The following is an 18,966-nucleotide window of genomic DNA, read 5'->3' on the forward strand; positions in this document are numbered from 1 at the left end:
GGAAGTTGCCTAGTCAATTTAATTATTGGCCAGTCAGATTATTTTTCAAGGCATCGAAATATTTATTAGATTAATTTTCAGTATTTAAAGACTGAAAATTAATATTTAATTATGGATAATGCTGGAAAAACCATTTGGGAAGGTTGACACTTGTAAAAAATGGCCATGCAAGATTGAAAAACGTCTTTAGAGGCTAGAGAGAGGTATTTTTAGTGTATTCAGCCTGTAAGTGAGAGAGGAAGGAGATGCTGCTGGTTTGATTTGCAGCCATTGGAGGACCTTCTGCGGCAGCTAGGGGCAGGAGAAGACCAATCAACAGTAGGTGACAACATCTATAGGCTGTTGAGACAGGGTAGCAGCAGTAAGTGATTGATTTTCTTCAGTTCTTTGCATCTACAAGCTGTTAAGACAGGGCAGTAGCAGTAAATGACAGATTTTCTTTAGTTCTTCGCGAAGAAAGTCTGAATTTTCTCTCTCCTCAGCATTCTCTCTCATCTTCCAGTATTTCTACATCCTTGCTTCAAAGATTGCAGCATTGAGATCACTAGAGGCTGAGAAATTTCAGATTTCTCTGCTATAAACCCTAATTTGCAGTAGAAATTAGGGTTTAGCAGCAGCCTTGGGAAGCGTGCCAAAAATTGGAAGCTCCAAGACTTCGATTTTTCAGGGCTAGAGGTGCATTTCAGCTAAATTCAAGTAGAGGACCACCTAGCCATTGAAATTGGGTCATTTCCATTGTCTATGAAGTGGGTCAAGGCCAATTAAGTGCCCGAATTAAGGGGCAAAATAGATTGAAGACTTGCTGGTCAATTTGGACAGCAAGGGGAGTTTGGATTGGGAAGGGGATCGGGAGAATCCCATTGTAAATCAATTTTTTCTTCAATAAAGCTAAAGAAATACTGAAAGGGGCACCAATTTTAGGGCCAATTGGGTGTGCATTGTCCAAGATCAGTAGGTAAATTTGTATTTTCAGATTTGCATTATTTGTTTGCTATCGTAATTAAGTTGTAATCAAGGATTTACCACCCATCCACGGAAGGCTGGTTACACTGTTGTCTTCTTTTATGAAGACTCCTACACAAGATTATTGGAGGGCAGCTTGGCATGTTCTTTGGTATTTATAGGGGATTCGATCCCAGGGGATCGCATATGGAGAGAGGGTTACTCTTTCTGGACGGAGTGACTTTGATTGGGCAAGTGATGTGTATTCGAGATGGTCCACTATTGGTTATGCCTTCTCCCTTGGATCGAGTGCTATCTCTTGGAGCAACAAGAAGTAGCCTATTGTAGCCTTTTCTTCTATAGAGCCTGAGTACCATGCCCTATGTTCAACGGCTATGGAGGCAATTTGGCTCTGTCGTATGTTGGCAGAGATTGGCTTTCCAAAGACAGGACCTATGAAGTTGCATGTGGATAACCAGAGTGCCCTTGCTCTGGCAAAGATATAGTGTTTCATGCTCACACGAAACACATTGAGGTTCAGTATCACTATGTTCATGAGCGGATCGTGGATTCCGAGCTAGTGGTGGCCTATTGTCCCATGAAGGACAATGCGACGGATCTCTTGACGAAGTCTTTGCCCAAGGCTTTTATGCTTCATCATATGGGATTGTTGGGTCTTTAGACACTCCCAAGATGTGAGAGGAGGTATAAGCCTGCCCTATTTAGTCATGTTAGTTTGTCATCTCATGGTTGTGAGCTCCTTGATGGCAGATGTGTAAGGATCGAGAAAAAGTATAGGTAAGATTGAGTGCAGAGTTCAAAGCAGGAAGAGTGAGCAGGAGTGAGAGCACGACACACAAGGTGTTTGGTACAATGACGAGATGTACCACTTTAGGTTTTCATAATATATATAAAGTACAAGTACAAGGGTGCGTTCACACCCGAACATTGTAAAAGGCATGTTGAGCCTTTATTCCTAACAACCTTTCACCTAAAGGCAACGTGGCTAAAGGTAGAGAAAAGAGTAAGCTAAGTCTATGTATGTACAAAGCTGAAATACACATATACTATCCAATCCCCATCATTTGGCAACAATGAGCAAACTACTTTGTTGGAAGACCCTTCGTGAGGTCTGTAGGGTTATCATCTCTATGTACCTTGACAAGCTCAATGCTTTTGCTATCAAGTATATCCCTGATAAAATGATACTTCACTTGTATGTGCTTTGTCTTTGCGTGAAAGATAGGATTCTGTGTTAGCATGATAGCACTTTGATGGTCACAATGGAGGATAGGAACCTCTGTAATACCAAGCTCTCTCACCAAAAGTGAAAGCCATAATAAAGGGGCGCAATGGAGTGCGAGATCAAGGCGTGAGCTGCGGAGGGAGTGAACACAGAGATAGATGTACCAGTTCGTGATGGTACACAAAGAATAAAAGAATGTATTTATATGTTAGGGTACAATGAGGGTGTGTTCACACCTGTAAGACTATTTACACTGAGACGAAGGGACTTTACACCCAACAACCTCCCACTTAAAGGCTTGAAGTGGTACCTTTAAGCTAACCAACTCCCATTAAACGAATGCAATGCTCATATTGAGCCTTTGCAAGACAGTGAGAATATCTGCAGGGTTATCTTTGGTTTCGACCTTAGTCAGTGTGACAAGATCATCATCCAAGATCTGTAGAATAAAGTGGTACCGAACATCTATGTGTTTGGTACATGCATGGAACATGGCATTCTTAGCTAGACATACTGCACTCTGGCTATCATAACCAAGCACTGGAGTATGTGAAGAAAGACCAAAATCCTTGACCAGACGGCCAAGCCAAATAGCTTCCTTAGAAGCTTTTGTGGCTGAAATATATTCAGCTTCTGTAGTACTTTGCCACAATTTTCTGCAATCTTGAACACCAAGAGATAGCCCCACCAGCCAAGGTAAAAGCATACCCACTGGTAGATTTCCTAGTGTCAAGATCTCCTGCCATGTCTGAATCACAAAATCCTTGCAACTCTAGTGTATCCTTTCCATAGCATATACACCTTTCTTGTGTACCTTTCAAGTATCTGAAGATACATTTCATTGCTTCCTAATGTGGCTTGCCAGGGTTAGATATGAATCTACTAACAACTCCCACTGCATGAGTGATGTTAGGGCGAGTTGCAACCATGGCATACATCAAAGATCCACAAGCTGATACATAAGGTATACCCTTCATGGCACTAGCAGCTGCATCATCCTTAGGGAAATCAGCTTTGCTAGGCTTTGTATGTGGTGGTAAAGGCACACCAAGAGGCTTAGCATCAGCCATACTAAACCTGTCAAGTACTTTGTTGATGTACTTGTCTTGTGAGAGAAACAACAAACACTACCTGTTCAGCTGCCCCCAAATCTTTCATAGAGAAGGCTGAACTCAGCTGCCTTTTAAGAGCATTCAAAGTACTCTTATGCTGTCCTCCTGCAATCAGCATGTCATCCACATATAAAACCAGAACAATAAAGCTTCCATCATCAACTTTTTTAGTTTATAGGTAGTGATGTGCATGATTGCGTTTAAATCCATGACTGAGCGTAAAGGTATCAAATTTTTTGTACTATTGTCTAGGGGGTTGTTTCAGCCCATATAAGCTGCGTTTCAGCTTACAAACCAAATGCTCTTTTCCTGGAATAATAAATCCCTCAGGCTGCTTCATGTACAGCTCTTCATCTAAGTCACCATGAAGAAAAGCAATCTTTACATCCATCTGATCCAACTCTAAATCCAAGGATGCAGTGAGAGCTCCTTTGGAGCCAAAGCTTCTCAATGGAGTTTCTTATTCAGATTCTGAGTCTTCTCTTCCACCGGCTACCCCAGTGGAGATCCCGCTGGTGGATGTACTTGAGTCTTCAATAGATGGGGAGCGCCGAGGAGAGCTTCGGCCTCCTCGTTGGGCCCGTGACACACTCTGTGATTCAAGGATTGAGGGGATGTTAGAATTTGCCGATTCTATGGGCAGCACCCGATGTAATTTGTGTGGTGTGGATACTTATTAAAGTGTCAATGTAAGGTGTGTACACCTAGTGTCTTAGAAACTTAAAGTAGTGACACTAGGCTCTAGAGTAAAATAAACCTAACTCTAGTTAGTTGGTGGAAGGCTGGTTAGGTCAACCCTTGACCTAAACATAAGTTGTACTTTCACTCTATCTTTCATTCTTGCAAGTACACTCTTCTCTTTTTGCTTTAGCTCACTCTCTTGCTGTCATTGTCTCTCCTCTCTCTCACCATAGCTAGCTGCCATTTTCCAACATTTGGTATCAGAGCAGCTCGTACGTGCGGATTCCGTTCAGCCATCGTCAGCTGGTGCCATCCCACCCAAGGTCCTACTGCTGCCAGCTTGGTTCTTAGTTCGAGGAAGAGTTTTCAGCTGCTGTGAGGTGCAGCTGAAGTGGAGGAGTTGTAGCTGAGCCGTCTCTTGTCTACTCCAGATCTGTCCAGTTCAGCCATCAGCTCCAAATCTGTCCATTTGCTCCAGATCTGTCCAGCTTAGTCATCTGCTTCAGATCTGCTGTTTTCAGCCTGTGCTGATCCCTGCACAGAGTCCAACGTGCAGTCCCACATGCAGTCCTGCATGCAGCTTGAGAAGCTGCTGTTTGGAAGAGCTGCTGCTGTTTTCAGATCTACCCGCTATTTTCTTAGTCCTGCCTGCCAATTTCTACAAACTCAAAAAAGTGCAGAAACCCTGATTTTCAGATTTGGGCTTTTCTTGAAATTTTTGGAATTTCTAGTCTATTTCAGCATCCTCTTCTTGAATCTCAGCTCGTGCTACCCAAAAATTTGGGGCTTTTGCTAATTTTTGCTCCCGGAGTTCGAATTGATAACCAATTCAAAGAAACTTCTCAATTTCTTGGATATTCCCACAAAAAATTTGGGGCTTTTTCTTGATTGCAGGCCCTTTGTGCAAATTGTTACCGAACTCATAGACATTGAGCAATTTCTTCCACATTGGCTCAAGAAAATTTGGGGCCTTTCAGTTTTTTGGATCTGGCACGCATCAGGAGGCAGATTTCAGTTGCTGTTCATTGTTAACCGGAGGCGACATTTCTGCAAAAACTCCAGTTGTAAGGTACAAATTTTTTCAATTTCTTTGAAATTTTAGAAAGAAATTTGGGGCTTTTGCTTGACATGCACTCCAAGGCAAGCAACAAGTAGTACAATAGCATTTAATTGCTGTTACATTCAAATTGGGCAGAGAATTTTGAGAAAATTTAGTAAATTTTGGTAAGAATCAGTATTAAGTTGTTGTATTTTGTACTTTTGTGGGCACACATTTTGAGGTAGGTGTGGTGCAGCAATATAGTGCTGTAATTTACTGGATGAGTGCTGATTTGGGTGGCATTGTGCACACTTTGGCATTTGAGTGATAGTTTGGTACTTGTTTCTTAATCCCGTGGGGGATTTTGGCACCCTGAGGAGTATACTTTATACTTTAATATTGAAGTATTTGGATGCAGATTTTTGTCTATCATTGACAGCATGGCACGTCAAGGGAATAATGATCAGAGCAGTATCCTTGGTGTCCTCACTCAGGAGGACAAACTTGATGGTTCAAACTACTCACTGTGGAGTTTAGTGGTCCGTAACCTTCTTGTGGCGAAGGACTTGTGGGACTATGTTATAGGTGATTTGCAGTGACATGTTGGTGGTATTGGTGCTGCTACTACTGCTGCCCCTCCTCTCCCTCCTACCGAGGATCAAAGGAAATGGGACTCAAAAGATGCACAGGCACTTTCTTTGATTGCCTTGTCAGTGAAAAGGACAATTATTCCGCACATTCGGTCTTATAAGACCTCAAAATCAGCATGGGAGGTGCTAGTATGACAGAGCACCTTACTCACATACAAGATTTGCGTGAGCAGCTACTCAATGTTGATGAGGTCATTCAGGATGCTGAATTGGTAAACATCACACTGAACTCTCTTTCAGAGTCATATCTTGGTTTCCAGATCTCTTTGATGTTGTCTTTGGGGGGGGGAGGGGACGCAGCAACCCTTTACATTTGTGGAGTTGGAAGGCTTCATGCTGCAAGAGGAATAGACTTGGAAGAATGTGGCATTGCGTTCAAGTGATGTGGCTATGCTTTCCAAGTTCAAAGCCAAAGGAAAAGTCAAGCAAAATGTAAAAAATCAGCAAAAGGGTGATGTTGGACAGCCATTAAATAAGGTTGTCCAAGACACGGAAAAGACTAAAAGAAGGGGAAATGCCATTATTGCAAGAAGCCCGGTCCCTATATCGATGAATGCAGAAAGAGATTGGCCGAAGAGAAGAAAAATAACTCTGGTGCTTCTAGATTTCTTGTTTGTACCTGGCATTACAAAGAATTTGTTGTCTATCTCTGCTTTTAATAAGCATGGCTTTCAGGTCATCTTTGAGGATGACAAATGCATTGTTAGAGATAGAGAGATGGATTATGCACTTAGGTTGTCCGGCACCCTGCATAAGGGTCTATTTTTGTTGGATACATATGACAGACAGTCTCATGATGCTTTAGCAGTCAGTACTCTTTCGCCCGCTATGCAAAATGCGGAGCTATGGCATGCGTGCTATGGACACATAAGCTTTGGGAGTTTGATGACCCTTCAGAGGTGTCATATGGTAGATGTATTGCCTCCAGTGGAGACTCCACCTCCTCATGCATGTGAGGGATGTATTTTGGGCAAGATGCATAGGTTTGTGGTTAAAGGGAAAGAGCACATGGTATGTAAGCTGAATAAAGCTCCTTATGGCCTCAAGCAGGCTCCTCGTGCATGGTACTCCAAAATTGATGCTTATTTGGCTAGCAAAGGGTTCAAAAATAGTCCAACTGCTCCCACTCTATACATTAAGAATGAGGGGGGGACTTGCTGATTATCATTCTTTATATAGATGACATGTTGCTCACTGGACCTACAGACGAAAAAATTACAGATTTTAAGGCTGAATTAAAACATGCATTTGCTACGTTAGATATGGGCTGCCTACACTATTATTTGGGGATTCAATTCACCCAAAATCAGCATGGTATCATCATGTCACAGTCACAATATGTGGATAAATTGTTACATAGGTTTAGTATGCAAGATTGCAAATCTATGGCTTAAAGTTGTCTATGCATGATGGTGAAGAGATGTTTGATGTTGCAATTTACAGCCAGGCTGTTGGCTATCTTATTTATCTTTGCAACACACGCCCTGACATTCAATATGCAGTATCTCAGGTGAGCAGATATATGCATAGTCCACGGACCATACATTAGCAAGCTGTTAAGCGGATCTTCAAATATTTATAAGGTACTCAGTCACATGCATTATTATTTCCTAGGAGGAGACTTGTACTTACAAGCTTATAGTGATTCAGATTGGGTTGGTGATGTAGATACTAGGCAGTCTACTAGTGGACAATAGTAGGACGAGTCTGGGGGTAGCCAAGCTTCTCCAACAACCGCCGAAGCCACACAATCTCACATATGGTAGAAGACGCAAGCCGATACTCTGCCTCAGTCAAAGATAGGGCTACCGTGGGCTGCTTTTTGCAACTCCAAGAGATAGCACTAGCACCCAAAGTAAAACAATAACCTGTAGTAAACTGCCTCTGATCCATATCGCCAACCCAATCTAAATCACTCCAACCTGCAAGAACAAGATCAGAAGCATCTGTACCTGCTGGATAGAAAATCTCGAGATCGGAGGTCCCTCTCAAAAATCGAAGTATCCTCTAAGCAACTTGTCAAAGTACCTAGTGAGTGTAAAAACATGGATCTAGAACATGGCTTGAGGCGAAAGCTATGGAGGTTGGAAGAGAAAAAGTGAGTTCATGAAGACACTGACATGATTGACTGTTACACAAGTGAATTAGGTTCCAAGATGGAAGCTTGGACTCATAAACACAATCTTGTGTATAGACTGACAATGACACAGAGACTTTATTGAAGGACAAAAGTACTATGACATTGCATTAGAAAAGAGAGTAAGTACAATGCTTTATAGGAACTGGATGGTAGCACTTCTCCTACTGTGCTTATGAGATTCTAGTCCTGAGCCCACACTACTCCATACAAAGAGGCTAAGTAGATGTGATTGCAGAAATCTCAACAATGAGGTGTACTCATGAACCCAGCCAAGAGACCTACAGCAAAACATAGATCAACCCGTATGTTGAGGAGCCAAATCAATGATCCAATCAACTGACAATAGCAAGTAGCATCTGCCAAAGGAAAATCTGCGTGTGAAGTAACCTTCTAGTTTGGATCCATAGGAGTAGAAATGGACTGACAATCCTCCATCTCAAAAGACACCAATAGCTCTTGTACACATCTCTGCTGAGAGATGAAAATCCCCCTTTGAGACTGATAAATCTCATGGCCCAAAAAGAAATGGAGAAGTCCTAAATCCGTCATCTCAAACTTCTGATGTAGGACTGCCTTCATCTTGTCGACCTTCTAGGGTCACCTACAACAATCAAGTCATCAACATACAAAACAAACAACACACGATCTCCCTTGGAAGTGTGCACATAAAGCTACGGATCTGCCCTAGAGCGCCAATATCCCAACTTGGCCTGGAGAAACGAATCAATCTTCTCGTTTCAAGCATGTGGAGCCTGCTTCAGGCCATACAAGGCCTTCTTTAACCTGTAAACCTTCCCATCTGAGGAACCAAAGCCAAGAGGTTGCTCTACATAGATCTCCTCCTTCAAATCACCATTCAAGAAGATCGACTTCACATCCAACTGAAAAACAAGCCATCTCCTATGACCAACCAAGGCGAGAACAACACAAATAGTCGCCATGCGAAATGTAGGGGCAAAAGTATCAAGGAAGTCAATACCTAGGCGTTGTGCAAAACCTTTAGCTACAAGGCGAGCCTTGTACTTGTCCAACGAGCCATCACTATGGTAATTGGTCTTAAAAGACCCATTTGACACTAATCACCTTCTTATGAGAGGGACAAGGCACAAGGAACCAAGTGCCATTCCGCTCAATAGCCTCCAACTCGGCTTCCATCGCCTTCCGCCAATGATCAGACTGTAAAGCCTCCTTCACTGATATAGACTCTCTATCCTGCATAACACGAGACATCAAACAGTAGTTCGAGCAAACAAGCTCCATAGAATGTGCCTGGTGCCTCCATGACCTCCGTGGTCCATCCTACGGTTCCCACTCCTCAGGCACCTCTTGTTGGAAAATGGCAGCCAGCTATGGTAAAAGAGAGGAGAGACAATGACTGCAAGAGAGTGAGCTAAAGCAAAAAGAAAGAGTGTACTTGCAAGAATGAAAGAGAGAGTGAAAGTACAACTTATGTTTAGGTCAAGGGTTGACCTAACCAGCCTTCCACCAACTAACTAGAGTTAGGTTTATTTTACTCTAGAGCCTAGTGTCACTACTTTAAGTTTCTAAGACACTAGGTATACACACCTTACATTGACACTTTAATAAGTGTCCACACAACACAAATTACATTGGGCGCTGCCCATAGAATCGGCAAATTCTAACACCCCCCTGCAATGCCAATGTGATGAAGTACAAGGATGATCAATCACCAAAGGGTAACAAGTTTAGGGACTTTCGAAAAGCCTCAAGCTTCTTGCGTGGTAGTGACTTGGTGAAAATGTTTGCAACATTTTTCTGTGTGGCTACATATATCAAGCTAATCTCTCATGCATAGCATCTCTCTCTTACATAATGGTAATGCACCTCTATGTGTTTCGTGCGAGCATGAAACACATGATTTCGTGCTACTACAATAGCAATCCGAGCGGTGTGACAATGAGAGTTGTATTGCCTTGGCACGGAATCCCGTATTCTATGCTCGAACGAAGCACATAGAGATCCAATATCACTTCATCAAGGAGAAGCTTTTGGATGCGATCATTGATATGGAGTACTGTAAGATTGAAGACAATCTTGCAGATTTGTTTATGAAGGCACTTCCCTAGGCTTTACTTCATCGACATTTCTGATCTCTCAATCTACTGCCTTGTCCAGGATCTGAGAGGGGGTGTTGAGAGTCATCTCCTGCCACATCAGCAGTGCCACTTGGCAGCTGTGAAATTTGGCAGCATAACAGTACAATTACTGACCCAAAACAAGCCGATCCCCCGCCCAAGTCTGAAACTTCTGGTTGGAGTGCAGAACTGACCATTTCAGTCTGCTGTAATTACTGGTTCAGACCTGTTCTGAAACCTGTTTTCAACTCATACTGCTCCTTGCACTATTCAGCCCACTGCAATTACTGGTTCAGACCTGTTCTGAAACCTGTTTTCAACTCATACTGCTCCCTTCACTATTCAGCATCATCTGTGCCAAGTGCCCCTTGATTTTGACATCAATTGGGCTCTGAAATAACCTCTGAACAGTCCAGAATCAGTACTGATTTAGTGCTGTTTCAGACACTTGCTTGGTGAGGTTAACACCCTCACCTGTCCCTGCTGGGAACTGCAAACAACTGCTCCTGTTCCTGAAGAAAAGAGACTCTTGCCTCATGCAAAAACAGCATATTCCACACAGCTGTACCTGAATCAGAAGAAAGGCCCTTGATTCTGCAGCATAACCATACTGTCAGGGAGAGAGAGAGTAGGAAGCAAGCTCAGCCTTTTGTGCATCATAGACAGGGTAGACCAGCTCTCAAGAGCTCTCCATCTGCAGCAATCCTTCTCCCCCTTCACAAAATGAGCCCCTTCAGCCCAAAAACTGCACGCCAGCCCTCTTTAAAGAGGTAAGTGCACACACTTGTGCCAAGTGGCAGCACTAGAAGATATTTCCCGTTCTAACCTTCCAGTTTAAAATTCTCCATCCTCGGTTCGAAATTTGACCTCGGCACAGACCAGATGATTAATCCTCGTGCAAAAATGAAGATAATGACGCGAACAGATTCTGGGGTCCGAAAATAGTAACTCCCTAAATTTTAGGAGTTGCTTCCATTGCATCCCCACTAGCCTTTTGACCATCTTTGCAGACTATGGCTACATCCAAATTTGTAATGTAGCTCAACTGAAAGTGAATTTCCACTGATGACCCCACATGGACTAATCTCTTGAAGATTTGTCCATCTTCACTTTGAACTAGTCTCTTCCAGGCTAGTTTTTCAACACACTTGTCCATATACACTTTCACAAGTCTCTTCCAGGCTTGTCAATCTACAATGCCATCAGTCTCTTCCAGACTTATACTGGACCTTAACTGTCCAGTCTTGACTCAGTAGACATTCCTGTCTATTTCACATACTAGCCATGCAACTCAGGCGTTTAGATTTCAAGAGGGATCCTTCCAAAAAGAAAAACCAAATAAAATATGTAATAAAGAAATCAACAAAAAGGTAATAGTTGTCACAATCTTGTGACATTGCCACGTGGCTGTAGTAGGACTGTCCGACTGCAATCAGTTGCATTTAATTAAATGGAGCTGATCTGGTTATTTCGAGTATATTTCAGGCATTCTTTTCAGCTTGTTGGTGACGGAGACAACACTCGAGGTTGAGGGAGATCGATGTCCTCAAGGCGGAGACATACGCAAATATTCTCTCTGCACCGGTATATAATTCTGCATCCTTATACAACATTCTTCACTGCAGATTTTCTGCGTTTCACTGTCTCTTTCTCTCTCTCTCTCTCTCTCTCTTCTCTCTCTGTCACTCTTTGTCACGGTCATTCGCTTCCGTATTGCTTCACTCAGAGAAGAAGTACATCACCGTCACTGCCATTCTCATGAGTGACTACATTTACCTCTTCTATCTTCACACTGCTCTTCTTTGCAGGTTGGCTGTTCTTTTTCTTATCATTCCACATCATTGTATTCAGCATTCATCTTCAGTTAGTGCAATATTTCTTCCTTCATTTTTTGCTTTCTCTCTCTCTTTCTCTCTCCGTGTTTGTGTTCCTTCTTCCATTGCACACTCTCACAGATGCAATAGATAGAGGCCTCCAAACAACAAGGTGATGATTGAAAACAGCCCGCCTAGGGTTGGATAGTGATGAGCTGCAGTTGGTGATGGTTGGACAACAGATGGTAGGTGGTTGATGGTTGAAATCTGCATGGTAGAGTGAGAAACCTGCACAAAAGGATGAGGCTGAATGGTGGGAAGCCTATCTATTTATAGATGTTGAAGGGTGCTCCAAAAAATTAGGGTTTTGGGGGACCATTGAAACTCTCTCGAACGGTGCACCAAATTTGCATTTTTTATTAATTAAGGGTATTTTGGGGTTGTTTAAAATTTCTAATCAGATGTAAGTGTGTTTTAGCTTAACAAGCCGTATCCATCCGTAAAGAAGATGGGCATTTAGATTGACCTTGCAGCCATAGATCCAAAAAGGACTCACCCCCAAGCTTGGGACAAGTAGCATAATGGGCCACAATCGCATCCTTGGAGCCAGTGTCCCATATCACCAACCCACACCGTCTTGGTTTACAAATGCGATGACCATTGGGTCTAAAGTCCAAGAGTGGAAATAACAAAAATGATGTGCACAAATGGGCTCAAGTCCTATAAATAGGATTTGGTTGTCCTAAACGTCAAGGGTCCCTAGTGTATTCGCACTAGGTTTCTTTATGACTCAAGGTTGCGACCAATGTTGGTGGTGTCTGCAAACACCCACAAAAATCTATGTTTTGCTATAGATGGCTTTGAATGGTGGAAAGTAGCTACACCTCCACAAAGGAAAGATTGTAAATGTCCCCCTCGAGTCACATGGATTAGTCACTCGCAAAAAATCTGTGTTTTTAGCAAGAGACAGAGTGTTGAAATTTGGGTTTTCAGCCTGGGGTGTTTCTCTTGAGGGGGGACCTCTATATCCTCACTTTGGTGATGATAGCATGTGAGAGTGTGCAAGAGAAGAGAATCACAAACACGGAGGGAAAAGGAGAGGAGAAGAGAAGGCAGAAAGAGAAGAATGATTTACAGTGAACAAAGAAGGCTGAATACAATGAGGATTGATTAGTCCCTACACACAGCCCAAGGCATCAGTGAGGGCACTGGATCAAGCTGAATAATGATGACAGCATTGTGGATGGTGGTGATAGAGAGTGAGAGTATGCAGCTTGCTGTCCATGACGAAGGAGAAGACTACAACCACTTGACAGAGCACCGATGAGGCAACAAAGTGAATGACTGCCCCAACAAAGTGACCAGCTACATATAACCAGCTGCCAAAATAGCCCAAAAATCTGGCCGACTGCATTTAATGCAGTCAGCAGCAATAAAATAATGCACAAATGCTGTTGTGGCCATCCTGGGAAAAATCATAGCATGCTGGGCAAAATGGCTGACTGGCAGGCACTAACAAAGCACACTAAACTGGAAGAAAGGATAATCAGAGCTCCAAATGTCCTTGTCAGACTCTGACTAGGGCTCACAAATAGGAGATGTTAAACTAACAAAATAAGGTAGGCTAGTAGGTGGTGCCCATCTGGATGTCCTAGGATGTAACACTTAGTCAAGGTTGATACACTAGGTATGATGGATGTCCTAGGATGTAACACTCGGTCAAGGTTGATACACTAGCTACAACCATCAGCTGCATAGTGGGCAACTAAATGTGTCCAACACTCAGATGCAATGTCAAAATGTTGTAGTTATGAGTGAAACTTTGGCATGAGACCTTGCATGAGCTCAACAATAGTTGTGGTATTTTCTCTCTTCCAAGGAAAGACTACCTTGTATGAGGAGCAATTCAGGTTAAGTTGGGGTTCAAACGCTTGAATAAGATCCGCAGAGTCCAAAACTTGTTGCATTAGATAGGACAAAGTTATGAAGTTTGATCCTATTGACATTAACATACTAGCAGGTTGTGTAGCTACTTGAGTGATTGGAGGGACTTTGTACATGTGACTTTGATACCCTTTCATGTAGGTTCCATTGGTGCTTGGTGTAACCGAGTAGGAGTGGGGCTCCCACATAGTAAGGGATAAGATTTAAATTTATGAGATGACATGCCTAATAGATTGGTACTCCTCTTGTGGTGAATTGTGCAATAGGTTAGTGTATGTATGCAACGGAAGCTGTGATCTATTTAATGGGTGGAATGGGTGAGAATTGAATTTGTGGAAGTTGGTTTTGATTGAATGACGAAGCAACACCGGAAGAAAAATCATTGGAATGAGCATGTAACGTAAAGGTATTACTTGAACTTTTACTTCCATAATCACCTCTTCTTACATTCATGTATTGGTAAGGATTTGAGTCTCCATGATTACTTACCCTCATGCCTTGCACTTCAGAAGGAGAAATGAAAGGAGGACTAGCAAAATTTGAATCATACATACCTTTGCACTAGATTTGATGGAGAGAATGACATTGGATAGTGCATAGTTTCCAACTCAACATCCTCTTTGAGTTAGGAATTCTGGATCAGCACTAGCATATAAGTTTGATTGATGTGCACCTCGCTATAAACTCAATCACTAGAATCATATGCCAAAGGTGATGGAGGAATGGATTGTGAGCATAAGGAATTAACCCTCTCAGACTACCACATATTCATCTTTTGTGACAAAATGCATAAACCTTGGTTAAAGACCTTCCATCTAAGGGATGTCTACCTCTTTTGTCTTGAGGGGAGATGGAGGGTACCAATCCCTTAGAGCTGATGGAGCAGTCTCTAAGGGAGACTATTTCGGTGAAGATGTGTGAGACATTTTGGAATGCATTTTTGCATGCTTTGGAATACTAACTTTAAAGATAGCTACAAGATACTCGTTATAAGAGCATCAACTCTAATACAATGTAAAGAAATGGTAGGGCAAACACAAAGAAACATAAAATGTAATGATAGCACAATGAACATGATATGTAGAATATTCAATGAGGACGAGTGAATGAGAATATGAATGATACATTGAGGGGAGCCTCAAACCTTTTATCTCTAGGACTAGGGCAGAGGTGAATGGTGTTGGAGTGTGTCGAACTTGTGATGGATCCCAAAGCGCAAGAGAGCAGTTGATTGTGTGGGTTGATGATGTGGACAACATTGGAGGGTGAAACTAGCCTTCCTTCTTGGACAAGGTTGTAAATAACATGATTTAACACTAATTACAGCAAGCATAACATTCACATAAACTAAAATATACACTTACAATTGAGATTCATTGATATCCTCTGCTAGTCTAAGTGCTAATTGCTATCATTAATGACCAACAAGCCTTCAATTCAATTTGCCCTTTGGTTTGCTTGGGTATTGACCTTCACCCTGCTCCTTGAAAGATAAATTCAACCCCAAATCTAATATTGGCTAGCTGGCCTTTTGAATCGCACTAAATTTCTTTAATTTCAATTGTTGAAATTCAAGTTCTAGGCCCTTAATTCTGAGCACATATCTCGAGGTAGTTGTCAAATCCTAATTTCCACTTTATAATAGAGATTTTTCAATATCTCCACCGTTGATGACTCAAATGCTTGGATTTTGCTAAGATAACTTGAGAGATGGTTGTAGATTGAGAAAATGTTGTAGAGAGAGAAATTTTAGAGTTTCATTGCGAGAAAGGCTAAAATGCTATTGTTGCCTTACTTTGCACCAAAAGGGCCTTGGGTAGCGGTCACTTGCACTTGGAGGGCTCCAAACTGTTGTTGCCTGCTATAGGATGGGTCCTTGGTGGCTACAAATCACAATAGCAACATCTCCTTGCTCTCTAATAGCGTTCTCTCTCACAATGGTTGGAATAGACTTCTACGAGCTCTAAAAACTTTTTTTCCACTTGCATTGGCAAGTTTTGCCAAGTGGCAGTCTTCTAATCCCATTTTCTAGCATTATCTAACTTATTAAATTAATTTTCAGAATATTGATTTTGAAAATTAATGTAATAATTATTCCAATGACTAGAATAATGATTCCACTAGCCAATAATTAAATAACTGGTTTGTGAGAATTTAATTTTTTTCCCAGAAGTTTGACACTATCACCTTAAAAACCTTGAATGTGACACCTTAGCAACAACCAGGTTATATGTTTCCCTGAGTATTCCCAAAATCCTTGGTTTACACTTGGAAACCTTTAAGCAAAGGCAACCATGAAGGATCCTCAATCTTTTAGTGGCAACACAGGTCCAATCAGAGAGCCTGTCATTCTTTACAATTGATATTACATGACACAACAGAAATTCTTCACAATATCTACCTTTGATTGGAATCTGTTATTTACATAAGATTACACAGGTGTATTTTATTTGAGAATGGGATCTTTATTTACATGTGATCACATAGATATATTTTTGTGTCCGCTATGCCTTTTGATTACATGATAAATGTTTGAATCTACAGTCTTCTTCACTGTAATTGTGTGCATGGATGTGTGTGGGTTACCTGCATTTGTGGATTGCTTGTGCGCCTGCCTGTGCCCGGCTATATGATCTGAAAGAGTATTTGTTTCCAGGTTGTCAGAAGACAGAAGTAGTTCAATCACAAATCTAATCATAAAGAAAATAATGCCGGCAACAGTGTCAACTGTCACAGCATTGGCAAAAATTCTATGGCGCAGTAATGATCAGCCGTCAGCTTCTGACTCTCGACCACCTGAAGTCAAACCTCAGGACTTTGGTAGATGTATGTAATAATGAAAAAGCATCCAGCTACGTTTTCCCAAGCTTGTTTCTTTGCATGGTCTACTTGCGTACTTAATTTCACTGGGATGTTATACTTCTCTGCCATATGAACATTGGCTGTGGTTATTTGTGCTGTAACCAGCATCACTTATAACTGCATTGAAAGATCGGCCAAGGCAAGGGGAGAAAATCACTCTATCTCCAAGTGGGGCCATGGCAGCAATAACAGATTCTCTAGGTCGCATACTTCTAATTGACACCCAAGCTTTGGTTGCAATAAGATTGTGGAAGGTATGGCAGTTGCTATTACTCTTCAATCCAGGATTACTGTCACGGCAACTGATTAGCTTTGTGTATCTTGTGTAGGGCTACCGGGATGCTCAGTGTTTCTTTCTAGAAGTACCAGCTGGTGACATGGCATCCAATTCCCATAGGTCTTCATATTCAGTCAGGAAGCAAGATCTCTTTTTATGTCTTGGAATACATGCCCCACGAAGAGGTGTTGTGGAGGTACCATTTTCATTGTTATATTCTTGAGGAAACTATCAATAAAAGGTGGTGCATGTGTGAACCAAACTTCTTGTTGCAGGTATGGAAACTGCGGGATGGTCCACGGGTTTGCACAATCAAATGTGGAAGTGGCTGCTGTGTTATTCAGCCTGCTTCTCAGTTGCGAGGTTCAGATGATGATGCTGGAAGTGAATATGCTCCTGCACTAGCATACATTTTTGATGGTGATTCTGGACATCTGTCTGCCATCAGTCCACTCATTTCTTCCCATGATGATGTATCGTGATTGCATGCTTTTGATCAAAATTGTTGTATATTGGAGGAAAGATAATCAGCTCCGCATTGGTGCTATTCAAAGGTTGTTGTGAGTTGTTCATTCTTAATAATCTGTTTTAAGTATCCTTATTTTAACCTCAAAATGAATACATTTTAGTACCAGAGCGAGTTGGTATGTTGATGTCTGTCTTGGCAATAGAGTGTCAGAAGTTTACTTTCAAAAAGCACCTGTAAAGTGAATAAACTTTTTGGTTGGGGTATTACACTATGGTCTTTGCCAATGTAGAGTTTGATTCTCTTGTGTCAGTGCTGGCTATGGAACCCAAGTACCACCATGCATCCATGGCATATAAAACTATAAAACTACGACCAACTTCAAAAATTAGGTGCATGGACTAAGCAGATATGTTTGTCATATCTGTAAAGGGTAGCTAAGCTCAGCCTTTCTATACGCAGCATAGCGTATATCTTACTTGAGAGTCGATGGATTGCTGTCGACTACATCAGAAGCAAACCTAGAATTGTCACTATGAGAACTCACAGTACCAACTGAAAATATCATGTTAGCTAGCCTGTTCTTGGAGGCCTGCTCTATATGCAGGGCAATCTGGTAGTGTTTGCTTTACGGCTGCATAAGGTTTTTGATAGCTCAAGTGAAGATGCATGCTTCAACAAACCAGTGAAAATTAGGCTGATGTACATGTGCTCACTGACAGGAAAGCTTAGTTCCTGTAGCCAGAATGTCTGCAGAGATGTATAATACACTACGTGTACAAGGTGATCAAAAAAGCAAGAGGATCATGTAACATCCGTTGACAGATTAAGGTTTACTTGAATGCCAGCAATTAGCATAGATCTCCATGATCTTTTATTGGAATTAGACGTAGCTTCTGGACGTTGGCCTTAGATTTTTCACTTGCTCATTTTGTGATCTCCTTGTTTATAAACCTCTAAAAACTCATTTTGTTTGGACTGCTATAGAACATGAAGTTCATGTCTGCATCTATATTATTTGCTGCCCCAATTGGATTATGATGGATGCAAGAGCAGACTAGGAAAAATCAACAGGAGAATATGCTCACATGCAAGTGAGTCCTAATAACAAAAGAGGGAATGGTTGCGTTGCTACGCTGGTGGGAAAAAAAGAAAGGGCCAAAACACAAGAAAAAGAAGTAAAATTTGTAATAATGCATGAAAGATATCGGGATGTTCTTTGAGAACTAATTGCAAGTTTACACTTGGAATTACTTCAAAAGGATTTTACATATTAAATTATTATTATTTGGATTTGGACACTCAAGAAAGTGTGTACGACATACAAATATTTATTCACTCATACAAAACCAGCCACAAAATGATCATGGTTATGCATGAACAGGCGCCCATACATCTTGTATGTTGGATAGACTTTTTGGAGTGTTTGAATCTCGACTTTTTGGAATTTAATTTGTAAAGTGACATCTAAGAGCTTCTTGTCAGGAGTTCTAGGTGTGCTTGCAATTATTTCTCAAAGGAAAGCCCTGAATTTCTTCACGGACCTTGAATATCCTCGCATGAATGCGAGAGTACAAATGGTGACAAACAAGGAACAAAAATGTATGCCACATAATTAGGGCTAGTTCGTTGCAAAGTCAAATGTTGAGTGACTCTAAAAATAGGAGTTTTGGTTGATGCTTGGTATAGTGAACATG

General features: G+C 41.6%; 1 protein-coding gene across 3 annotated transcripts in view; it reads left to right on the plus strand.

Annotated features, from left to right (window-relative positions):
• Window positions 1–17,440, plus strand: part of LOC148039008 (Rab3 GTPase-activating protein non-catalytic subunit) — a 37,815-nt gene extending 20,375 nt beyond the window's left edge. For 2 of the 3 annotated variants that reach the window (XM_087674876.1, XM_087674875.1), the window contains exons 6-9: window positions 16,321–16,490; window positions 16,632–16,780; window positions 16,856–16,999; window positions 17,079–17,440. In XM_087674876.1, the coding sequence (XP_087531002.1) occupies window positions 16,321–16,490; window positions 16,632–16,780; window positions 16,856–16,999; window positions 17,079–17,285 (670 nt within the window). In that variant the 3' untranslated portion in view covers window positions 17,286–17,440. The remainder of the gene's footprint in view (window positions 1–16,320; window positions 16,491–16,631; window positions 16,781–16,855; window positions 17,000–17,078) is intronic. The other variant, XM_087674874.1, reaches the window with a different exon arrangement.
• The last annotated feature ends 1,526 nt before the right edge of the window (window positions 17,441–18,966 follow it).

The sequence above is a fragment of the Lygodium microphyllum genome, chromosome 3 (assembly GCF_053477565.2).
Source record: "Lygodium microphyllum isolate KBCC chromosome 3, Lygodium_microphyllum_v1.1.10, whole genome shotgun sequence".
NCBI classification, from domain to species: domain Eukaryota; kingdom Viridiplantae; phylum Streptophyta; class Polypodiopsida; order Schizaeales; family Lygodiaceae; genus Lygodium; species Lygodium microphyllum.